The sequence below is a fragment of the Paroedura picta genome, chromosome 3, assembly GCF_049243985.1.
Source record: "Paroedura picta isolate Pp20150507F chromosome 3, Ppicta_v3.0, whole genome shotgun sequence".
NCBI classification, from domain to species: Eukaryota; Metazoa; Chordata; class Lepidosauria; order Squamata; family Gekkonidae; genus Paroedura; species Paroedura picta.
Genome location: NC_135371.1, coordinates 2362218 through 2386994, shown reverse-complemented (window position 1 = coordinate 2386994; position 24777 = coordinate 2362218). Strand labels below are relative to the sequence as shown.

The following is a 24777-nucleotide window of genomic DNA, read 5'->3' as shown; positions in this document are numbered from 1 at the left end:
GATTACAAGAGTAGCGCGCCTGGGCTTCTACCACCATCACCAAACTACTAGAGCCCTCCTTGGCCCTCTTGGCTAGATTTCTGCAACTCACTCTACGCGAGCCTACCTTTGACATTGATCCGGAAACTGCAATTGGTCCAGAATGCAATGGCCAGGGTCCTCACTGGGAAGGCAGACTGTGGCCTTTACCCTTCTGAAGCGTCTCCGCTCTTCATGCTCCCCCCCTCAAATGTCCAGGTTTGGAGAGGATGCCCATCTCTGGCTTGGGAAATTCTTGAAGATTTGGTGACTTTCTCATCCCGTGGAGGCTTTGGAGGGGGCTCCAGGGCACCCAAGCTTGCCCCTGCCCTCTGGAAATCCTGGGGGTGGGAGGAGGGGCCCAGCCTGCCCCCCTGCCATTAACCTCAGTCACAGAGTGGAACCTCAGCACCTGCCCACCCACCGTAGTCAAAATTCCAAGTTCTGGGTGCCTTGCTTAAAGAGTGATCACCTGAACTGGAAACTCCTGTAAAAAACTCTCCTGTAAAAGAGCTCTCATATTCATTCAGAGAATTAGTTAAGAAATTTAAGAATTGCTCCTGAAACGGTTTAACCCCCAAATACCTTCAGAACTTATCCGTTTTTTTCAATTTTCTTTATTTGGCAAGGCGTTAAAAAATACAAACAATGGGAAATGTAACTCCACAGCGGCTGCGAAAACAAGAGCGAATCAAATCTTCTAGCCTTTCTCAACCACATTAGAATATATAAAGTTTAAAGGAAGCTGGATTTCAGATTATGATCTTAGACCGCTTTTAGGAATTGTTAAATGTAGTTTTTTCTCTCTGCAAAAGGGAGCGCTGACCCTTGAAAGCTGTTTTGTTGTTGCAGTGAAGTCGCAGCTGATTTATGGCAGGTTGTCAAGGGAAAGATGTTGTCTTGAAAACCCTACAGGGTTTGAACATGAGCCAAATGTGCGCTCAGAAATGGTTTGCCACTGCTGGCCGCCGTGTCACAATTCTGGCACTCCTTGCAGGCCTCCCCATCCAGCTAGCCAGGGCCAACCCTGCTTAGCTTCTGATGGAAACGGGCTAGGCTGGGGCATCCAAGGCCGGGCCCCGAAAGCTCAAACCCTGACAAGTTGCCACTGGACTGGACTGAAATCTAGCCACAGAAACCCAAGTCACACATGCACAGAAATTTTACCTAATCTCTTCCAAGAGTTCCAATCTGGTTTGCTTATCACATCAACATGTTTACAAAAGAAAAACAGCACTCTCATGCGAAAGTTTTCTAGCTACAACATCGCTCCAGGTGAGTCACCATATTGGGCTGAAGCAGCAGACTATACAGCTAGACTCTAGCTAGCCCTTCCTGGCAACTAGCCCCCCCCCCCCCGATATGTAATGGTTGAGGATATTCGGTTTTACTGCCTCTGAAGAAGAAGTGTGCCTGCACACAAAAGCTGACACCTTGTTGTTCTTAAAGGTGCCACTGGACCCAAACTTTAACTACAACATGTAATCATTACCTAGAGTAGGGTTTCACAAGCTGTGTACTGGCAGTATACCTTGAGAGCCCCTCGGATGTACCACTGGTTGGGGGATTCCAAGATGGAGATCACAGCAGTGCAGCTTCTTTCCCCTGGCTGGGGTAGATTGGCCCATTAGGTCTTCTGTTGGATGCTGACAGTCTGGGGGGGGGGGGGGGCAGCTGATGGCCAGCTGATATCACTTCTTTGGTACCTTGAAGCTTGAAAAATATTTCAGGTGTCCCTCCAAGGTCAAAAGGTTGGGAATGCCTGATCTAGATACATGATTGCTTATTAACCACTGGTGAGATAACCAGACCGGTGTGTCTAAAAATACCCCTGATATGTGCTCATTAACTCTTAAAGCAAGATTACGGGGCCAAACTTAATTAAAAGCAATATAAATTAATATTTTAGCAACTGCTTTAATTAACTGTTCAGGAGAAAAGGAAAAAAACTTACACAATCAGATCAGCCGTCTCCAGTGAACCTCATATGAGCTCACAGCTACATGAAAACATGAAGGATCAGCAAGGAAACTTAAGACTTGATCAGAGTCCTCCCCACTGCCCCCCTCCCCCCAAACAAATCCTTGATGACTGCCGAATAAAAGCTATTAGAGGATTCGTTCGTGACCAAGTCTTTCTTCAGCCTGGGCATTTATAATGTTTCTCCCTAGTTTGAATTTTATTTGATTTCGATGGTTGCAGGACAGTTCTGAGCAGATGCAAACTTTCCCCAAAGGTCTATATAGTTTGAACTGTGTGTGTTCTCTGTGGCTGTCATTAAAACTGTGAAATGACTCCCATCCTTCCGGTGCTTTGATGCTGTTGAAGGCTGGATTTCGGAGTGAATCTTTCCCCACACTCTGAGCATTCGAAAAGGTTTATCTTTCTGGGTACCCTCCGGGTTTCTCCGAAGGCTCTCTGCCTTTCCATCTCTGCTTGCCTCCATCCTACCTCAGCCACTCATAGACAGGTTGAAAGGAGCACAGTGCTGGCCGCCCCAGTGGCTCCTTCAAACCCCTAGAGCCTTCAGCTTGACTCTGGCCATGGGACTCCCCGCTCCTAATTTCCTTCATCCCCATCCCCTACCCCTTCATTCCTAGGCCAGGCCTGTCCCAGCACCTTCTGCTGCATACCCAACCATCCCTGTTCCTTCAGAACCCTGGCCCTGAAAATGTGGAGATGGACCCTATGGAGGATGGGGACCTCAGTGGGATACAATGCTACAGAGTCCACCCTCCAAAGCAGCCATTTTCTCCAGTAAAACAGATCTCTTTGGTCTGGAGATAAGCTGTCATTCCAGGGGATCCTACCTGGGGACTGGCATACCTAGGCTCGCCTCTCTACGTGGCATCTCTTCCCCATCCCCACGCAACCTGCTACTCTTGGCTGATTGGTGACGTCAGCTGGCATCCCTCCATGGCTGCAGATGCTGGTGCCTGTGCTGCCCCACTGTCCAAGCCTTCCTCCATCGTTGAGCCCAGCGCCCCCTCTGGGTTCAGGGTCATCTGCTGCTCCACTGGCATGTTTGTCTCAGGTGTCAGTGGCCCTGAGTCCAGAGCTGCATGATCTTTTGACAGTGGAAAGGAGAGTGGTGCTGGCGTCTGCTCCTGTCTCTCATGGTTCTCCGATGCTGGCCCGGATTCTGTTGGCAGCACACTGAAGTGTAAGTCTGTCAGCTCTTGGACCGTCATGGGTGATAAGTCCAGGACTAAGGGTGTTGCTGGATACTCCCTTATGTGGGTTCTTAAATGCCTGTGAAGGTGGCCACTTTGACTGAATTTTTTCCCACACTCTGTGCATTCAAATGGTTTCTCCCCTGTGTGGGTTCTTTGATGATGCTGAAGATGGCATTTCCCACTGAATCTTTTGCCGCACTCTGAGCATTCAAAAGTTTTCACACCTGTGTGGGTTCTTTGATGCTGTTGAAGATAACCACTCCAGGTGAAGCCCTTTCCACACTCAGAGCATTCAAAAGGTTTCTCACCTGTGTGCGTTCCTAGATGCCGTTGAAGACTGCGGCTTTCACTAAATCTCTTGCCACACTCTGAGCACTTGAAAGGTTTCTCTCCTGTATGGCTTTTCATATGCCTTTGGAGACGGCACTTCCAGCTAAAGCTCTTCCCACACTCTGAGCATTTGAAAGGTTTCTCCCCTGTGTGGGTTTTTTGATGTCGTTGAAGATAGACCCTGCATTGGAATTTCTTTCCGCACTCCGAGCATTCAAAAGGTTTCTCCCCTGTGTGGCCTCTTAGATGCCGTTGAAGGCTGATACTCTGTCTGAATCTCTTTCCACACTCAGAACATTCAAAAGGTTTCTCTCCTGTGTGTGTTCTTTGATGCCTTTGAAGATCGAGAGTGCAATGAAATCTCTTTCCACACTCTGGGCATTCAAAAGGTTTTTCCCCTGTGTGGGTTCCTAGATGTCGTTGAAGACTGCCACTCCAACTGAATTTCTTTTTACACTCTGAGCACTCAAAAGGTTTCTCCCCTGTGTGGATTATTTGATGCCGTTGAAGACTGACACTCTGACTAAATCTCTTTCCACACTCTAAGCATTCAAAAGGTTTCTCCCCTGTGTGAGTCCTTTGATGCAAAAGGAGTTGAGATCTGCAGTTGAAATACTTTCCACACGGAAACCATTTATGTGCTTTCCTATCAGAGATCTTCTTTCCACTCTCTAAGCAGATAAATGACTCTCCTCTTGAATGGTGGGAGGTCTCTCTCTGGTGCTGAATAAGGCTCGATTTCTCGGAAAACCTTTTGCCACAGTCTGAGCAGCTGTAGAGCTTCTCTTGTATATGGATTCTCTGGTGTTTCATCAGCTCTTCTCCGCTAATGAAACTCTTTCCACACTGCAAACAATTATGGGTCTTCTTCACCGGGTGTTTTTGCAATTCGATACATTGCGTTTGATCTGAGAAATTCAATTCCCCTTCCAAGCATTTGTATGGTTCACCCGCCATGTAAATTACTTCATGGAAATCTCCTTGGCAAAGACTGGGTTTTTCCTTCATTTTCTCTCCATGTCTTTCTTCCTGCATCTCTGGTCCTTCTCCATCCTGGAAGTTACATTCAGACTCTTCTTCCTTGTCTCTTTCCAATGAGAACTCCTTGAATTCCTCAGTCGTCTCCTTGACATCTTCAGCTGGAATGAGGAGAGAGATCCAATCAGCACTCATGCAGGACGCCAAGCCACAAATCGGGCAATCTTGATTGAAAGTGGGCATTTGGTTTCCTCTGCCAGAGATTCTCTCCCCCCTCCACTCAATATGAACTGTTGGTTACAACTGTTCCTTGGCCATTCCCTTCAGCAGTGTTGTTTTTATATTTTGACTGTCCCTCCCCTCCCTAAAACACTCCTGATACGTACATTAAGGCAGTGGTCCCCAACCTTTTTATGGCCGGGGACCGATCAATGCTTGACAATTTTACTGAGGCCTGGGAAGGGACGTCACCCCCGCCTGAGCCCCTGCTCCGCTTGCTTTCCCTGACTTCCTGTCACCCACTGGGGGGTGCTGCCAGCAGCAGCTGCACAGTGCCATGCCGAGGGGGAGCCCCAGCCATGGTGGCTGCCAGAGAGCACCAAAGGTGAGCTGGTGGCAGAGTGGCAAGGCAGCCCCCAAGGCAGCAGCCAGGGAGGAGGACGAGGAGGAGCTGCGGCCCGATACCAACTGATGCATGGACCGGTCCCGGTCATCGGGGTTGGGGACCACTGCATTAAGGCAATAAGGGGCCAAGAATAGCCCCCCCCCCCAATCCTTTGTGATACTGTGAAGATACTCACTCTCCGCCCACTCATCTGGGAAGGAAATGCTCTCTGGAGATCCCCTTGAGAAACTCTCCAGCCTTTCTTCAGATGCGAGGCTTTTGTCTGTCTCCACTGTTGTCTCTCCTACATTCCTGGCTTCCTTGGCACAGAAGAGAAAGTGATCATCCTTCTATGAGGAATGAAAGAAATCCAGGAAGCAGGAAAAATTCTGCTTGAAGGGAGGAGATAGGAGATCAAGCCCCACAATCCCACCCAGTGTAAGTAGGACCGAGCCATTCCAGATCTCAGTCGAAACGGATCACCACAATCCCATTCAGGGGGGAAAGGTTGGAAACAGGATTAGGATCTGCCCCTTCCCGAGTCCTTCTGATGGCTTCTCAGCCTCACCTTTGCCTCAAGTCAAGACATCCTCTCTGACTCAAGTGATGGCCTCCACTGCCCTGGGCAAGCCACGTGGCTTGGGTCACAGAATCAGTGAGAAGGGGCCATGCAGGCCATCTAGTCCAACCCCCTGCTCAGTGCAGGATCAGCCTCAGGCATCCAGGAGAAGGATCTCTCCGGCTGCACTCTCCAGTCAACTTTCCCAGACTATGCCGGATATCACTTTCAACTCCTTGAGACCAAGTAGTGGAGCAGACCTGAAGATGTTGTATTCACCTTCACTATTTGGTTTCGTGCCTTATTCCAAGGGCAGCATCTCACACCTTTCCTGACTCCGCCCTCCAGACTCTGAACAGGCAGCAGAGGGAGAGCTAAGAGATGGAGGTACAGGAGAAAGCAACCCCCACACCAAGGAGAGCCACAACCCCAAGGAACAATATGGGGAAACAGCCCCGCTGAACCGGCCCAGAGGGAAGACGACCCCACCTTACCCGGGGCTGAACAACATCTGAGAGGCCGTTCTGAGACCAACGCTTCCGGGAGAACCCGACGCCCACATGCCAGGCAGGACCTGGGCATGCACGGACGGCAGAGCCAGCCGGGCAGGGAGAGAAAGCCCAACAAGGGGCTGGGGCTGCAAGTAATGGGGCAGACACACCTCAGCCACACCAGGAGTCAAGCAAGAGAAAGGCAGTACAAGTGGGGGCGGGGCGGAAACACACAACAAGAAGAGGATGGGCAATGGAGATGGGACCTATAGAGCAGGGGTAGTCAACCTGTGGTCCTCCAGATGTTCGTGGACTACAATTCCCATGAGCCCCTGCCAGCTAACGCTGGCAGGAGCTCATGGGAATTGTAGTCCATGAACATCTGGAGGACCACAGGTTGACTACCCCTGCTATAGAGAGCTGTGTTGGGAGCAAGGATGCCTGGGTGGGATAAATAAGGACTGTTGCCAGCAGATGCGGGAGCCTAACAGGGTCTCTATAGCAGAGAGAAGGGAGAGCTTGGCCGCCCCCTCCCCTCCCTCTCACGTCTGAGGTTCGTTTGGAGTATGCAATGACAGAAGGAGCCGTGTTCGAGGACAGGCAGGGGTTGCATGACCTTTGCATCCTCTCGGTGTTCCTTACCCAGAGCGCCCACCACAGTCTCATAGGTCTCCAGCATGACTTCCCTGTAGAGAGCAATCTGGCCCGGATCCAGCAGGGCCCACTCGGCCTCGGTGAAATACACGGCCACCTCCTCAAAGAGAAGGGGATGCTGGAAGAAAAAGCAGATTCTCTTGTTAGACTTCGTGCCAGGCAGAGATGAAGCACTGGAGGGATGCATGCTGGAGGGTGCAGGATGCAGAGGTTGCCACGGGTAAAGGGAGGGGCATTCAGGGCATCTTTTCCTCAGACACCTGAGGAGCCACTGCAAGAGCAAAAACCTCCCTGAGAAGTGATGGGAGGACCCAGGTTCGTTTCTTCTACCTGATCTGGGGGTACAGCAGCCACTTCCGCACCTTTGGACAATGTCTCTCCACTGCCTGCAAGGGGGACAAAATTGGAAGGAAGCCTTAGCCTAGGCTTCCTATTTCATTTGCTTGACTGACTCCGACTTCAGGCACCCCTTGTCCCCACGGCTATGAACACTTGCTCTGCAGCTCCACAAAACCTGTCATGATTTTTGTAAAGTGTTTTGAGATGTGGGGTGGAAGCACCAGGTGCCTGCGTTCCAGACTTCCGTGAGTCTTGATTAATGCCCTGTCAGCTCTGGAGCTCAGAAATCTGACTGCTGGATCAGGTGAAAGGCCACTCGGTCCAGGCACAGGGGTCCCTTTCCCCATCGGCTTGTCCCTTTTACGTGGCCTTGGGCTCAGATGGGACGGAGAAATAGAGGGAGCCAGAAACGATGTCGCTTAACACGTTCCCATCACATCCGGCCTAAAAGCCAGATGTGATTCTAGCAACTCTTTCATGCTCTGGAAAATATATGTTTCCAGAGCATCTGTGTCCTGGTTGACATGACTATATATGGTCATATGGTCATATCACCACATAAATGTCTAAGAAATGTAAACAATCTGTAAAAAATGAATTAACCACCCATTTGGGAAACCCTCCAGGCCTGAATTAAAGAGCAGCTGTTCAGTTTTGCTGAATAAATGCTGCATATTTCCATGTTTATTCGATATCAACTATACCGGTAGCCAAAAAGGTTTTATAATCTGTATTCAGCTTAGAAAGTAACCTTCATGGTAGTAACCCCTCATGAGGAGCTTGAGGTCTGGCGAACCAGACCCCTCAGTGCTTAAGATCAGGGACCGCCTCCCATGAATCTGCCTGATCCCCTTCCAAGGGAGTGGCCATCAATGCATCCTCTGGCCCCAAGTCCCAGAAGTGTCTTTTCTGTTGTGTTCAGCAGTATTTCCTTTCTCTCCTGTCCTGTAACTTGTACCCAGCAACTTCACTCCATGCCACAATCCCATCTGGGCACGAAGCATCCTTACCCTGTGAGAGGGCATCTTGAGCACACTCCTGGGCCCGTTCCCTCTGCCCTTCCTCCAGCGGAGCTCCTTCTGCCTCAGAGAACTTGGTTTCCATCTTCACGGAGGGTCCCCACATCTGAAAGAGCAGAAAAGGAGATGGGGAAGAGAAAGAATAGAACAGCCTGAGGGGAAGAATCTTGTACCACTCCCAGATTCCTCTGCATCGAGTAACAGCTGGTTCACCCAAAGGGACAAGAATCAGGGATGGGTTTTCTGTCCAGCCCAGTGATTGATTTACGGGCAGAAATATCTGGCAGGAAAGTCCTAGAATACGGTTGTCGCTTGTACTGAATGAAGCAAACCTTCTCACCTGTTGTCCCTGCCTCTTCTCCTCCGCCTGGCTCAGGAGGAAGCCTTCGGCCAGGGCCACCGCCTGGGAGCTGCTCTCCGGCCCGCATCCTCTCACCCAGCCCTGCATCTCCTGGGGCAGGAGGGCCAGGAACTGCTCCAGGATCACCAGGTCCAGGATCTGCTGCTTGGTGTGCCTCTCCGGCTCCAGCCAGCGGTTGCAGAGTCCGTGGAGCCGGCTGCAAACCTCTCTTGGCCCATCGGCCTCCTGGTAGCGGAACTCCCGGAAGCCACGGCTGTGCGCTTCTGTAGTCATAGCGTCGTGAGCCATGACCTCTGGAGCAGCTGTTTCCCAAAATTCAATAGCACTCCCTGCTTTGATGGAATTGGGACCTTCCCTTGATCTCTTGCTTATTCCAGGTCCTCCTCGTCCATCTCCTTTCCCATCTCTTGGGGCTTCTATTTGGCTATGAAGAGTGAATGAAAAAGACATCAAAAAGGCAGAAAGGAAGAAAAAGAGCTACATCACCCATCCTGCTCAGGAGGCATCTACAAATTGCCCTGGTGGATCAGAAGGCGATTCCTTGCTGTAGTTTGGCCACCGGGATGACCCCCATTGTGCTGCATTACAGATCAAGTTTTTCAAAGGGACGATGTGCTCTCAGACTTCCAAGAAAAAGCTCTGACACACATGAGATCACACTCTGAGTACAGAACTTAATGATAGCGAAGAGTGGTGACTTTAGGGACATAACATAGGAACTGGTCTCCAAAAAGGATAAAATTTACACATTACAGATCCCACTGAACCATTCAGCTATACATTATAGAGAATTCTATACATGGAAAATTTATATAGAGAGTGCATTATTATAATCTTGACCACTGAGGAAGACCCGGAAGGGTCGAAACACATTTGGTCCTTGGTTCTATGTGCTGTTAGTTCGGTATAGTTTTACATTATTTTTATTGTTCAGCTCAACTTGTGAGTTCCAACCTGTTAAGGTTGGGTTTTGTTCCTCTTTTGGTTTAGCTCAGTCTCCGTTGACCAGGTATTTGTCTTTCCCGGGAGAGAAGTCTCAACGTAAACCAGAGCCCAGGAAAAAAGGGGCTTTTACATCCCCCCACCCCGACCAGATAGGGGTGGCCAAACTGTGGCTCTCCAGATGTTTGTGGACTACTGGCAGGGGCTCATGGGATTTGTAGTCCACGGACATCTGGAGAGCCACAATTTGGCCACCCCTTAGGGCAGTGATTCTCTATATACAATCATGAACAATGGATCTTTATGCCATTGGTCAGTTTCCGTTTAATTTCTGTGAAAGAACCCTTGCCTAATTTTATGGCGGGGGGGGGGGGGTCCCCACAACAGGAGGAGCTGCATTAAAGGGTCACGGCATCAGGAAGGTTGAGAACCACTGGCTTAGGGGGAAAGCCAAGCAGCCAGGGGCAGAGGGGTGCGGAATCTCCCCTCCAGGTCTGGCCACGGGGGGGGGGGGGGCGGGGTGTTTGCGCTAAATCTGCAGAATGGGGAGTCACCACCCCCAATACACGTTAAGTTTCCTCCGACCTCCAGGCATGAACATGCATCCGTATATCTCTCTGCCCAAGGTCCCCAAGGCGGCCGACAGGTTAGGGCAGGGGTAGCCCAACTGCGGCTCTCCAGATGTCCATGGACTACAATTCCCATGAGCCCCTGCCAGCGTACGCTGGCAGGGGCTCATGGGAATTGTAGTCCATGGACATCTGGAGGCCCGCAGTTGGGCTACCGCTGGCTTTGGGCGTACCGCAAGAGAACTGCATATTCAACGGGTTTAAAGCCCAGCCCAGCCCCGCCCCGCCCCTGCAATAATGCGCAGCATCGCGGCGTTGCTCTCCCGACCCAAAGGGAAAAGCGTTGCTCTCCCGCGCGGCACTTACGCGTGCAGAAAGCCCCGCAGGGCCCGGCTGCTGCTGCAGAGCTCGCGCCCTCTGCGGTCCCCCGGCCATTCAATAGCAAAGGACCCCCCCCCCTCCCAACCATCCCTCCCTCCCCCCCACACAGGAAACGAGCCTTTCCGCCCTTCCAGCCCCCTCTCTTATCTCGCCCGCTCTAGCAATCCGCTCTTTTGTTTTAACCCTCCCAGAGCCGCAGGCGGAGGCAAAAGCCGCCCCGGGAAGAGCTGCGGACGGACCCTGCAGGGTTGGACGTCGGTCCGGCGGCTCTGAATACAGGGGGAAAAGGACTGAAGCAGATGCAGCCCTTCCTTCCTAAGGGTTTTCTATCCCCACCCAACCCCCAAGAATAAAGGGCAGACCCCCTCCTCCTGGCTCGGCAAAGAAACGTGAAATTGCTTCAACGCGTTTTTTTTTTTTTTGTAATGACTGTCATAACATTTTTAATAATTGGAACTGATTGCTTTTATGACTGTGACTGTGATTTTATTTGTAAGCCGCTTACAAACTCCTTTCCTTTCCTCTCCCCACAACAGTCACCCTGTGAGGGAGGTGGGGCTGAGAGCTCTGAGAGAACTGGGCCTAGCTCAAGGTCACCCAGATGGAGGAGTGGGGAGTCCAAGTTCACTCTCCAGATTAGATTAGAGGACGCTGCTCTTAATCACGATATCAAGCTGGGTAGTAGAGAAAAGAGCCTCTTGTGGCGCAGAGTGGTAAGGCAGCCGTCTGAAAGCTCTGCCCATGAGGCTGGGAGTTCAATCCCAGCAGCTGGCTCAAGGTTGACTCAGCCTTCCATCCTTCCGAGGTCGGTAAAATGAGTACCCAGCTTGCTGCTGGGGGGTAAACGGTCATGACTGGGGAAGGCACTGGCAAACCACCCCGTATTGAGTCTGCCATGAAAACGCTAGAGGGCGTCACCCCAAGGGTCAGACATGACTCGGTGCTTGCACAGGGGATACCTTTACCTTTACCTTTAGTAGAGAAATGAAGGGCAGCCTCTTCAACGGTGCTGGGAGCTTTAGAGAGGCATGCTTTGTGCCGCAGTGTTGGGAAGATCATTATTTCTGGCATCGCCTGCATGCTTGTCTGACTATCCGTTGCTCCAGGATGTTAGGCATTTTTAAAAAGAGGTTCCCATCCCTGCGAACAAAGGAGAGGGAGGCTGCTTTAGCACGCTTGAGCCTCCCTGACAGCCCTCCACTGGTGGCCTGCTGGTTGCGCTCCATTAGCTAGAGCAGGGGTGGTCAACCTGTGGTCCTCCAGAGGTCCATGGACTACAATTCCCATGAGCCCCTGCCAGCAAACACTGGCAAGGGCTCATGGGAATTGTAGTCCACTGACATCTGGAGGACCACAGATTGACTCAGGGTTAAATCTGCATGCTCTGGAAGGGTTAAATCGCCTGAGGTTTTTCCTAGAGAGACCGAATAAGGGAGGGGGGCTTGGCTCCTGCAGGGAGGGAACTCTGCAGCCGGACCCCACAAAGATTTCCTCACAGGTAAGTCAATGGGGAGGGGGGGGAGGGAGGGGGGGAAAGACAGGTGTCGCATGCAAAACTGGGGGGTGGGTGGGTTGAAATCCTTTCAAGTTGCTTCCCCCCCCCTCGCGCGTGCGCTTGGCTTTGGTCGCCGCCTTGGTGACCGGGGGGGGGGGGGGGGTGGGGTGGGGGGGAGGGGAGTGGAGAAACCCGAATTTTGCAGAGAGAAAAATGTGTCCAACAATCCTACCTCCTGGAGGTGGGAGGGAGAGGAGGCCTAGGGAGGAGGTCCGCGACCCCCCTTCCCCCCCCCCCCGGCTGGCTTCTTGGACAGACTTTTGCCCGTAAAGCGTCTGGTCTCTCGGGCAGGGATAGTCAAACTGCGGCCCTCCAGATGTCCATGGCATTCACAGGCAGGGGCTCATGGGAATTGTAGTCCATGGAGATCTGGAGGGCCGCACTTGGCTACCCCTGCTCTAGGGGATGGCAAAGCTCCCTCCAGTCCTGACAGTGCGTATTCTGCACACAATAAATAATGCACTTTCAATGCACTGTCAAAGTAGATGTTCCTTTTCTGCACAGGGAAATCCAGATGCGGAAGCACATTGGAAGTGCGTTATCCTGCGTGTGCGGAATGCTTTGCACTGAGACTTTGCTCCTAAGAAAGACAAGTGCCTCGTCACTGGAGGCCGAGATCATAACATCCCCCATGGATTTGTAAAAATTAAATAAAAGTGGTTTATTTTCCTGAAAGCCTAAGAGCAGGGGTAGTCAACCTGTGGTCCTCCAGATGTCCATGGACTACAATTCCCATGAGCCCCTGCCAGCAGTAGTCCATGAACATCTGGAGGACCACAGGTTGACTACCCCTGCCTAAGAGGACCTCCCTTTTAAAATCTTGATGTAGCACAATGACATTGATCATCCTGATGTGCCTACTACAACAGGGACACCCCTCCTGATCCACCAGGGCAATTCTTAGATGTCTCTTGAGCAGGGCGGGTGATTGGGCTCAGCTCTCCTTTGTTTTCTTTGTCCTATCTTGGTCTTTTCCTCTCCCTCTTCATAGCCAAATGAGAAAGTGTGTCTTTCCACAGACAGAGGTGGCTCAAGTGATGGGAAAGGAGGTAGGAGGATTGGATATAGGCAAGAGATCAGGGAAAGGCCCCCATCCCATCCAAGCAGGGAGTGGCCTTGAATTCTGGGGGAAAGCTGCTCCACTACCATGAAGCCGATGGGCCCCGAGAGGTTTGCAGCCGGCTCCATGGACTTTGCAGCTATTGGCTAGACCCAGAGGGGGCACACCAAGCAGCAGATCCTGGACCTGGTGATCCTGGAGCAGTTCCTGGCCCTCCTGCCCCAGGAGATGCAGGGCTGGGTGAGAGGATGCGGGCCGGAGAGCAGCTCCCAGGCGGTGGCCCTGGCCGAAGGCTTCCTCCTGAGCCGGGCGGAGGAGAAGAGGCAGGTGGACCAGGTGAGGGGGATTCAGCCATTCAGTTCAAAGGATGACTTTATCCTAAGATTTCCCTGCCAGATATTTTTGCCTATAGATAAGTGATTTGTCTGGGGAAGAAAATTCTTGTGCCTGTAGTTGAAGCAGCTCTGCTATTCTACGCAGGTGTGAGGGATCTGAGGGTGGGGCAGGATTCCTGACCTTGGCCTGTCCCTTCTCTTCCCCATCTCCTTTTCTGCTCTCTCCGATGTGGGGACCCTCAGTGAAGATGGAAGCCAAGAGCTCCGAGGCAGAAGGGACTCCGCTGGAGGAAGAGTGGAAGGAGCAGTCCCAGGACCCGGCTCAAGATGGCCTCTCGCATGGTAAGGGTGCCCCGTGCTCAGATGGGATTGGGGCCCATTGTGACATTGGTGGGAGAAGGCTCAGGAGAGGAGGAAAAGGAAATACTGCTGCACACAACACACTTCCGGGACTCTGCGATGGCCACTCCCTCGGAGGGGGATTAGACAGATTCATGGGAGGATGTCAATTTTAAATACTTAAGGTTTCACTTCATCTGTGAAAGCTGCCCATTTTAAAGGTTTGGCTACAGAGGCATCCAATATGATCTGTCATTTCATGGATTCGTCTTCCGTTCAGTATAGCCAAGGTGCCATCAGAGTGTTAAAATCCATGCCAAGATTATACAGATCTGTCTTGCCAGCATAGGGGAGCTCCTCGATTCAGTTTGTCTTGAGTCCTATGTTCCATCTGTGGAATTCTGAATTGTGTGGCAGGGATATGCCGCAAAGATCAATTTTGACAGCTGTCTGTTCACTCTCAGCCCCGGCTGAAGGCATCCCCCCTAAAAGGGCATTAACCAAATCTCACAGAAGTCTGAAATGTGGGCACCTGATGCTCCCGTCCTGCATCTCAAACACTTTACAAAAAATAATCACAGGTTTTGTGGAGTCTACGCAGAGCAAGGATTCACACCCTTGGGAACAGGGCTGTGTGAAACAGGAATCATACAAACAAATAAGCAGGAAGTCTAAGCTAACCCTTTTCCTTCCAATGTTTTCCCTCTTTCAGGCAGTAGAGAGACCGTGTCCGGCTTTGGCAAAGATGTGGAAACGGCAGCTGCACCTGCAGTTCAGGTAGAGATGACCTTGGGCCTCCCCTCCTTCCTCAGGGGGGCAGTTCCTGAGGTGTCTGAGGAAAAGATTCATTGAATGCCACTCCCTCTACCCATGTCAAGCTCTTCATCCATTAGGAGGGACTCTGCTTTTCCTTCCAGGGTCCCTTTTCCTTCGAGGAGGTGGCTGTCTCTTTCACCAAGGCCGAGTGGGCCCTGCTGGATCTGGGCCAAATTGCTCTCTACAGGGAAGTCATGCTGGAGAACTATGGGAATGTGGCCTTTCTGGGTAAGGGTCTTTCACTGGTACCAAAGGTGGTGCTGTGGTTCCCCTCCCCCTCCTTGAACATGGTGCCTTTCACCATTGCAAACTCCTCTTTCTCAGGGCTCCAGACAGGCCTCAGGTGTGAGAGGGGAGGGGGCTAGGATCCAGCTTCAGGCCTCTCCCTTTCATCTGGCTTTCCCTTCTCTCTGCCACGGAGTCCCTGTTATCCTCCCAGGTCTGCTAGAAATAGCCCGGCCTTCCACCCACACAGCCTTGCTCCCAACCCAGTTCCCCAAAGGTCCCGTCTTCATCCTCCTGCTGCACCTCCTGTCTCTTACTTTGTTTCTGGCTTGGCCATGGCATGTCTGGCTAGTCACCTGTGGCCCCACCCCCACTTGGTGCTTTCTTGGCTTGCCTCGGTTTCTCTGTGGATTCCTCCCCCGGCTTGGCCAGCTCAAGACATCTGCTGGCGGCCACTTCCATGCATGCCCAGCTCCTGCCTGGCACATGGGTGTGTCTTGCTGGGCGATGGGTGTCAGGTTCTCCTGAAAGCACTGGTCAAGGCTAGGCAGATTTCCCAGGGGGCCGGGACAACCAACAGATTCCCACCCACAGAGCAGAGAGCCCTGCAGGGGGCATAAGCAGACAAGCGGTCCCTCTTGATCCTATCTCCATCCTTCCAGCAGAATTTTTCCTGCTTCCTGGATTTCTTTCATTCCCCATATAAGGATGATCCCTTTCTCTTCTGTGCCAAGGAAGCCAGGAATGTAGGAGAGACTGTGATGGAGACAGACGAAAGCCTCAAATCTGCAGAAAGGCTGGAGAGTTTCTCAAGAGGATCTCCAGAGAGCATTTCCTTCCCAGGTGAGCTGTCGGAGACTGAGTATCTTCACAGTTCTCTCAAGGGGATGAGCAAGGAACAGGCATGGGGGATTTCTGCTTCACCTCTTAGCAATGCTTAGTTTGGTAGAATTATCAGGCTTGCTGGGTAAGGAGGGAGGGAGGGAGGCCTTCTGGGGGCTCAGAGGCTCCTTCTGGGGATGAACTCAGCTCTGGCTTGTGAGGGGCTGCAGTTGTCTTAAATCCTGGACATTCCAGGAAAGGGGCTGGTAACTTGAGAACAGCCCTGATAGGGGAGGACAAATCCCTCTCTCCTGCTTCCTGGAGTGTTCAGCTAGATCGGGGTCCCCAACAATGTGTGCCCACTAACTTCTTTTCCGGTGCCCACCAAGAGATTTTAGGAAGTTGGTGAGGCCAGGCAAGGCTTTTGTCTAGCAAGTCTTCTGATTGGCAATTGGAAATTAACAGACTGTACAGATTTGTTTAAAGTACTTTGTCAGCAGCTGCCACCACGGAACAAGGACACCTACACTGTGGCCCTGAAGTTAAACTGTGGCCATCATTTTGTGGCTGGCTCTGCTTCCTGCGACAGCCGTTTTGTTCCTGTGTCCACCGTGTGGTCTGAGAACTCCACCTGGGCCTGCAGCCTCATGAGCTGGATGTCCCCTGGCCTTCCCTCCCTCCAACAGCTGACGTATCTTCCAAAAATCATGGTGGCCCCTTTGAAGTGGGGGATTCAGTTTGTGAGCTCCTGGCTTCTCCTTCCCCACCCCCAGGAAACATGTATTTTTGGGAGGCTAAAAAGCAGCTTCTCGTGGCACTCACCAGACCAGGAGGGAAACTCTCTAGGGTTAACTGGGCAAGATAGCCTGCAAAATACTTGTACTTCATGATCAGAAGAACACCGTGACAAGTCATGTGTGAAGAATGGAGGATCATTCTTGGCATTAAAGTACATATCGGGGGTGTTTTAGGGAGTGGCAAAGTAGAATAAATAAATATCAATATATAAAATAAGAATATAAGAACAGCACTGCTGAAAGGCCCAGGCAGGAAAAAGTTGTAACCAGCAGTTCAGGTTGAGAAGAAGGGAGAGAGAAACTCTGATAGAAGAAATCAAATGCCCCCCAGATCTGGAGGGTCTGATTTGTGGCTTGGATTCTTGCATGCTAATTGGATCTCTCTCGTTATAGCTGAAGACATCAAGGAGACAACTGAGGAATTCAAGGAGTTCTTGATGGAAAGAGAAGAGGAAGAAGAGTCTGAATGTAACTTCCGGGATGGAGAGGGACCAGAGAGGCAGGAAGAAAGACATGGAGAGGAGATGAGGGGAAAACCCATTCCTTGCCAAGGAGGGGATGTACATGAAGTAATTCACATGGTGGAAGAAACACACAAATGCTTGGATGGGGGACTGGATTTTATGACACACCAAAGAATCCATATAGGAGAGACATTTTGTAGCTGCTCAGAGTGTGGCAAAAGGTTTTCAGAGAAATCAAGTCTTTTTCAACCCCAGAGGAAGACCTCCCACCATTCAGGAGGGAAAATATTTATCTGCTCAGAAAGTGGAAATAGTTTGTTTGCTGGGAATACACATAAATGTGTTCTGTGTGGAACATGCTTCGAGTGCGTATCACAGCTCCTTTTACACCAAAGAATCCACACAGAGGGAAAAACTTTTGAATGCCCACAGTATGGAAAGATATACAGTGGGACTGGCGGTATTCAAAGTCATCAAAGAACCAACACAGCAGAGAGGCCTTTTGAATGCTCAGAATGTGGAAAGAGATTCAGTAGGAGCGGTGCTCTTCAGCAGCACAAAAGAACCCACACAGGAGAGAAACCCTTTGAATGCTCAGTGTGTGGAAAGAGATTCAGTCAGAGTGGTGCTCTTCAGCAACACCAAAGAACTCACACGGGGGAGAAACCTTTTCAATGCTCCGAATGTGGAAAGAGATTTAGTCGGACTGCTGATCTTCAACTGCACCTAAGAACCCACACAGGGGATAAACCATTTGAATGCTTGGATTGTGGGAAAAGGTTCAGCTGGAGTGGCAGTCTCCAGCTGCATCAAAGAACCCACACAGGGGAGAAACCTTTTGAATGCTTGGAGTGTGGAAAGAGATTCAGTCGGAGTGGTAATCTTCAGCTGCATCAGAGAACTCACACAGGGGAGAAACCTTTTGAATGTTTGGAGTGTGGAAAGAGATTTAGTCGGAGTGCTGATTTTCAACTGCATCAAAGAACCCACACAGGTGAGAAACTTTTTGAATGTTTGGAATGTGGAAAGAGATTCAGTCGGAGTGCTGATCTTCAGCTACATCAAAGAACCCACACTGGGGAGAAACCTTTTGAATGCTCAGAGTGTGGGAAAAGATTCAGCTTGAGTGGCCATCTCCAACGGCATCAGAGAACCCACACAGGGGAGAAACCTTTTGAATGCTCTGAGTGTGGAAAGAAATTCAGTCAGAGTGGCACTCTTCAACACCACTTAAGAATCCACACAGGAGAAAAACCTTTTGTATGCTCCGAGTGTGGAAAGAGATTCAGTCGGAGTGGCAGTCTTCAGCTGCATCAGAGAATCCACACAGGGGAGAAACCTTTTGAATGCTCCGAGTGCGGAAAGAGATTCAGTCGGAGTGGTGCTCTTCAGCTGCATCAAAGAACACACACAGGGGAGAAACCTTTTGAGTGCTCAGAGTGTGGAAAAAGATTCAGTCGGAGTGCTGATCTTCAACCGCATCAAAGAACCCACACAGGGGAGAAACCTTTTGAATGCTTGGAGTGTGGAAAGAGATTCAGTCAGAGCGGCCATCTTCAGTTGCATCAAAGAACCCACACAGGGGAGAAACCTTTTGAGTGCTCCGAGTGTGGAAGGACATTCCGTCATAGATGGAGTCTTCAGCACCACCTAAGATCTCACACAGGGGAGAAACCTTTTAAATGCTCCGAGTGTGGAAAGAGATTCCGTCACAGATGCAGTCTTCAACACCACCTGAGAGCCCACACACAGGAGTAATCTTTTTAATGCTCAGAGTGACATTCACAGATAAATCCTAATAATAAGAATTAAAGAAACGAAAGATCTTTCCCATGTTTCACCCTTCAGTGGACAACCATAGACTACACTGAGTTGAAACCATAAAAACTATGGGGTAGAGTATGCAACAAAAGTGCGTCTAAGCAAGGCTACGGTCTTCTCAGTTGCAATGTATGGCTGCGAAAGTTGGACCATAAGGAAGGCCGAGCATCAAAGAATTGAGGCTTTTGAACTCTGGTGCTGGAGAAGACTCTTGCGAGTCCCTTGGACTGCAAGGCAAACAAACCGGTCAGTCCTAGAGGAGATCAGCCCTGACTGCTCCTTAGACGGCCAGATCCTGAAGATGAAACTCAAATATTTTGGCCACCTCATGAGAAGGAAGGACTCCCTGGAGAAGAGCCTAATGCTGGGAGCGATTGAGGGCAAAAGAAGAAGGGGACGACAGAGAATGAGGTGGCTGGATGGAGTCACTGAAGCAGTCGGTGCAAACTTAAATGGACTCCGGGGAATGGTAGAGGATAGGAAGGCCTGGAGGATCATTGTCCATGGGGTCGCGATGGGTCGGACACAACTTCGCACCTAACAACAACAAGAGTATGCATCTGCTCAGAAACTGTACTGCAACCATAGGAAAGTAACATAATTCAAGCCAGGGAGAAACAGTATAAACACCCAGGTTGTAGAAGGAGCTTTAGCCATGAATAAAGCTTCAAATAGATCTCACTGGAAGGCAGCTAGATTGTGTTCCGGGGTGCAGCATCACTGTTTATATTAGCATTGGAAACACTGACTACTGGAATAAGAAAAAGCAAGAATATCAGAATAAATAATAGTTAAGAAAAAGATAAAATTAAAAGTTTTTCTGATAGCGTGGTTATCTCAGTAACCAAACCTAATAATTCCCTGAAACATGCAACGGATCAGAGGCCAGAGCTGTATGGAAGGGTTGTATAAAAATCTAAAATAAATACAATAAAATAATGAATTTGGACTGTATTCTGGTTATGAAATAAATAAAAATAATATTACATATGATGGTGGAAAAGGAAAGACATTTAGAAAAATTAACTGGATGTATGATAACAAGACACTTGCTCCTGGGGAGGAAAGCTATGGCAAATCTAGACAGCACCCTAAAAAGCAGAGACATCATCCTGCCAACAAAAGTGCATCTAGTCAAGGCTATGGTCTTCCCAGTTGCCATGTACGTCTGCGAAAGTTGGACCATAAGGAAGGCCGAGCATCAAAGAATTGAGGCTTTTGAACTCTGGCAGAGCAAGCAACATACAGGGAGGTGAGAACCTTTGATCACTGATAAAAGGCAGTTTGGTTTCTCCCTGTGTTTTTGTAAAGTACACTGAATTCTAGGGGATTGATTGGCTGTTTTGACAAAGGATTATCATTGGCTGTATTTGGTTGTGACACAGTCTACTGATGTAACAGAATTGATTTTTGCTATATATTCCCTGTCCTGTAAGAAGATCATAGTCATGTAAGAAGATCACAAGAATATTGAGATCACAAGAACATCTTGGAAAACTCCCATTCAGCCCGTGCTTTGTCAGCTGCCCAGGCTCTTGGTTGAATTCTGGGTCAAGTTTAAGGTTTTGGTACTTACCCATAAGGCCAGTCACAGTCCAGGGCCTGCCTTTCTACCTATACCCCTCGAAGAACACTCTGTTCTTCAAATACCAGCCGGCTGGTGATCCCTGGTTCCAAGGAAATACATCTGGCCTCAACTATGGCCAGGGCATTTTCTGTCCTGGCCCCTACCTGGTGCAATGAGCTCCCAGGCCACATCTGAGCCCGGACAGACCTAGCACACTTCCGTAGGGCTTGTAAAACACAAGCTTTTGCTTAGGGCCAGTAAATCAGATAACATCTACTGGTTTCCCCTCCATCAATGCTTATCAAGACTGTCAAAACTGATCAAATACTACAATTGAAATCTAGTTCTAGGAGAGCTAAGGGATATAGTATTTATCTGTTAATATTGAGATTGTTTATGCTAAATAATTTAATTTTTAGTTTAAATCTAATTTTAACCATTTGCTTTTAAATTGTATTGTTCTTTGTTTACATATTATTCACTGCCCTGAGCAGGCTTGCTGAGGAGGGCAATATAGAAATCAATTATGATTATTATTATTATTATTAATAAAATAATATTGCCGGAATTAATTTTGTATTTCACATGTTGCCAATGCATATCAAAGAAACTAATGATGAGTTAAGAAATATCATGGCAAAAATGTATTAAATAAATTTATATGGAAGGGGAAAAGATCAGGGAATAAGAGCCAAGGTTCTGCAAGATTATTAAAAAATTGGCAATTTTGAGGTTCCTAATATTAACGTATAGACAAGCAGCAGCTTCGGTTTAGATAACAGATGGGATTGCTGACCCACAAGGAAGTAATATTAATGGACACTAAAGAAAGGAATTCACAATTATCTATGGGCTTAAAAAAATAACTGAGAACTATTCAGAAGCAAGACAGGAAACATAAGAGACCATTTACAAAAGAGGTGGTTTAAACAGGAGTGGTTTAAGGATTTGCGGGCCCCTAGCAGAGAACGATGGTGGCCAGACGAGGGAAAAGGGGGGAGGAGACAGGGTATGGCTCTGATCCATGGGGGAAAGGCACCACGCAGGGAGGGGCCCTGAAAGTGCAGGACCTATAGCACATGCTATATGTACTACATGGATAAACCAGCCCTGGGTTTACATGCAGAGAATGACGGAGGTCCATCCATTTCACCGCTGACCACTTTAATAAATGCTTATTATAATTTAAGTTCAAGGAAGTAGATAATTGGTTAGAGCATGGTCCATAAACAAGGGGAGAAACGAATTGCAAATTGCAAAGGAAGAAGGAAAACATAGACCATGGCTAATTTATTGTCAAACAATTTCAAAACGGAAAGAACAACTTATAAAATAAGTCAATCGGTTGAGGAGGAAAGCTGCTTAGCTGCAAGGATTCTAACATCTCCACCAGATCTTATGAACTGGTCAAACAAAATGACTGATTATGCAATAGTGGCAAAACTTACTTACATATCTGATGCACAAGAGAATAACATCAGACTTCAGAAGACCATAGGGTCCAATCTTAGACTATATTGATCAGTAAGAATGAAATTGAAAGAAATGATTGATTTATAAACAGTATACTGTAAATCTATATTTTGGAAATCATGTAGAATGTAGTAACTGATGTGATATTACGATGATGTACTATTATAAGTTTTTTTTTTACCTGCTTGAAAGCTGTCTACCCCCCTCCCCCAAAAAAGAACTTTTTTCTCTTCCTGTATTGTAACATAGCAGCTTAATGCCTTGTAGAAATAGCAGTTCTGTAATACTATAGTCTATTATTTTTAAATAAAACTATTATATATAGGGGGAGAAGGATTTAGTATAAAGCCTGCTGGTTTTCGTGTGTAAGCATGGAGATATGAGTTAATCACATTTCTCTGAATGGAATTCTCAGGAGCTCTTAGCTGAGATTTTGGCTTGTCTGTGTGACTGCCATTGATTCGAATCCAGTGCACTGAAGGGCAAGCTAACAAGTCGACTGCCATTCTTAGAAAAGTAAAAATATTAGTCACAAATTGTTTGAAGCCACAAGCTCTTAATGCAGGAAGTTTTTCTAGTCAGTCTGCAGAACAAAAACAAAAAAAAAATCAAAAAGGAGAATGGTAAAAAGATGCTGAGATTAAAAGTCGCTGACCTAGAAAAAAGTCTGGCAACATAAATAAATTTGGTTAAGCAAAAAGAAAAAGTCTGGAAGATCCCTTTTACAAAACTAATACCCCAAAAGACCCACATGCCTGTCTAAATCTCTTAATATACATAGGCCTATGCACGACCCGTGTCTATAGGTCATGCCTCCCTGCCTGCCTGTTTCCTCCTGCAAACTACTTGTGTGCTCAGATAAGTTAGCATAGAGCTCTTGTTTTTGCAGCGGCAATGGGGTTAGTTTCCAACTCTCTGTATTTTCTAACATCTTGCCTAATAAAATTATTATTACTGAAGATCACTAGCTCTCTGAAAGTTTCTTCCTGTTTTTGCTGGTAAGACCTCACCGTTAACTGGTTTTTGTGGTTTTCTCCTGTTGTGGGGCTGTGCTCAGTTGTTTTTCCTCCTAGTGTTTTGCCTGCGCCTGTGGCTGGCATCTTCAGAGGTCTCACAAAAGGCAAGATCTCTTTGACTGGGGCTGAAGGACCTTTTATATTATTCACCTCTTGGGTGAAGGTGAGATGCAGTTGCTTGTGTGAGTCTGGATAAAATTCCTTTTAACAGGTAAGACGTATTTGCTAGTGTCTGGCTAATGGTTTCCTTTGTGTCATTTGCATGTATCAGTCTGGGTGGAGTCCTTTGTGGTTTGCCTGTGTGTGAACGGGACTGAAGAGATGGTCTAGGGATGGAGAAGGGAGTCTGTAATTTGGGTGTCCATCTTGTCTTATGATGATAAAATCAGAGTCCAGTAGCTAAGACCAACAAAGATTTATTCAAGGCGTGAGCTTTTGAATAAATCTTTGTGGGTCTTAAAGGTGCTACTGGACTCTGATTTTATTGTGCTACTTCAGACCAACACGGCTACTAATTTGAATCTTGTCTTAAGATTTTGGGAGAAACACTACTTTTTTTTTTTTTTTTTTTTTTGCTTCTGCTGTTTTTTAGTGCCAGCAGTCAAATTTTGTGAATCTTTAGACTTTCTTCCTTTTTGTTGGAACTATGTCGGTGTCGGTGGATTTCAACGGCTTCCCTGTGTAATCTGACATAATAGTTACTGGGGTTGTCCAGTATTTCCGTGTCTTCAAATAATATTTTGTGACCCGCTTGGGTTAGAGCATGTTTGGCTATTGCTGAGTTCTCAGGTTGCTTCAGTCTATGGTGCCTTTCATGCGCTTTTATTCTTGTCAGAATGCTGCATTTCAGAGTTCCTATGTACACTTGTCCACAGCTGTATGGTACGCGATACACCCAGCCTTTAAAGATAAAAAGTACTGGTTTGAGGATTTCACCTTCTACTTAGGATGCAGTTTTATGCAGTTTAGTTGCAGGGGATGCCGGATGCAAAGGATCCGAATGAAACGGAACCCTCTTCTGTGTGAACTTAGCTGCCTGGTAAAGGGGTGGGGATTTGATTGTTCACTGGACTCCTCATGGGTCCCTTTTCGGAAACGGGGCACAGGTGGCATTTGATGGAGCAGCCGCTTGGGAAACTCCTTTGGGGGGAATCTGGCTCTCCACACTCTGTGGTCCTGCTATTCAGCTAGGCTTGCTGGCTCCTGCCCAATTCGTAGCTGAGCAACTCTACCCGGGAATCAATGCCCTTTCCCACCTGGTTGGGAAAAACCTGGAGATTTGGGGGGTGGTCAGAAGAGCCCTGCTGGATCAGACAAACGGTCCATTTAATCCGGCATCGTCTCTCAGACAGGGGCCAAGCAGTTCCTCTGGAAAGCCAACAGCAGGGGACAGAGGCTGAGGGCTTCTGTGACCCCCTGGCTCTGGGCTTGAGAGTGCCTCTGAAGGTGGAGGTTCCCTTCAGTCATCATGGGTCGTAGCCATCGATAGATTTATCCTCCATTAATCTAATTTCCCTTTAAAGCTGCTTGTTCCTGTGGCCATCACTACAGTCTCTGGCACTGAATTCCAAATTTTAATCACTCTCTGTGCAAAGTGTTTCCTTTTGTCCGACTTGAACCAATGGCCAATCAGTTTAATTGCATCGCCCTCTAGTATTTCGGGAAAGGGAGAAACATTTCTCTTTTTCAACACTCTACCCCACCCCCAAGCTATTTCAGACACAACAAGCTTTTTCATTCTTCAGTAGATTTTGTGGAGGAGAGACTACAAAATTTTAAAATTTGTCGTCTGGACAAACGTACCTTTGGCCAGTAGACTGCATTGCAGGACTGTTTTTTTTTTTTAATCCAACTGCACAAAGGGCAAATTTCCCTTGAAACTATCTTCAGGCTTTGAGAAACCCCAGAAGCAGCTGGATCCAGGCAGAATGTAGTTTGGACGCAGAGTTGTATAGATGCCCACCTGGGGTCCCTCCCTTCCCATCCCCTCCAGACCCAAATACAATTTTATAAGCAGGGGTTGGACCAGGTCCTCATGGAGTTTCACCCCAGACTCTTGCAGGGTG

General features: G+C 48.6%; 3 protein-coding genes across 13 annotated transcripts in view; 2 read left to right on the top strand and 1 right to left on the bottom strand.

Annotated features, from left to right (window-relative positions):
• The window catches only part of LOC143833891 (uncharacterized), a 234189-nt gene that overhangs the window by 54914 nt on the left and 154498 nt on the right, over nucleotides 1–24777 (top strand). The gene's annotated exons all lie outside the window — the stretch shown is intronic.
• LOC143833928 (uncharacterized) lies at nucleotides 1922–10164 on the bottom strand. Of its 2 annotated transcripts, none has more exons than XM_077330258.1 (7): nucleotides 10057–10164; nucleotides 8509–8953; nucleotides 8160–8274; nucleotides 7141–7196; nucleotides 6799–6928; nucleotides 5303–5422; nucleotides 1922–4663 (listed from the first exon to the last, which is right to left on the bottom strand). In XM_077330258.1, exons 1-7 carry the CDS (start codon nucleotides 10074–10076, stop codon nucleotides 2895–2897), a joined length of 2655 nt encoding a protein of 884 aa, XP_077186373.1. In that variant the 5' UTR covers nucleotides 10077–10164; the 3' UTR covers nucleotides 1922–2894. The 2 variants fall into 2 exon arrangements, with proteins under 2 accessions (XP_077186373.1, XP_077186374.1); XM_077330259.1 differs by lacking the exon at nucleotides 10057–10164 and adding an exon at nucleotides 9484–9825.
• LOC143833957 (uncharacterized) lies at nucleotides 11731–22654 on the top strand. Of its 8 annotated transcripts, none has more exons than XM_077330340.1 (6): nucleotides 11731–11919; nucleotides 13517–13713; nucleotides 14423–14487; nucleotides 14628–14754; nucleotides 15490–15594; nucleotides 16764–22654. In XM_077330340.1, the coding sequence occupies exons 2-6, from the start codon at nucleotides 13599–13601 to the stop codon at nucleotides 18590–18592; spliced, it is 2241 nt and encodes a 746-aa protein (XP_077186455.1). In that variant the 5' UTR covers nucleotides 11731–11919; nucleotides 13517–13598; the 3' UTR covers nucleotides 18593–22654. The 8 variants fall into 8 exon arrangements, with proteins under 8 accessions (XP_077186455.1, XP_077186458.1, XP_077186461.1 ...); XM_077330343.1 differs by having other exon boundaries at nucleotides 11732–11919; nucleotides 13615–13713; XM_077330346.1 differs by having other exon boundaries at nucleotides 11848–11919; nucleotides 13615–13713; nucleotides 15486–15594.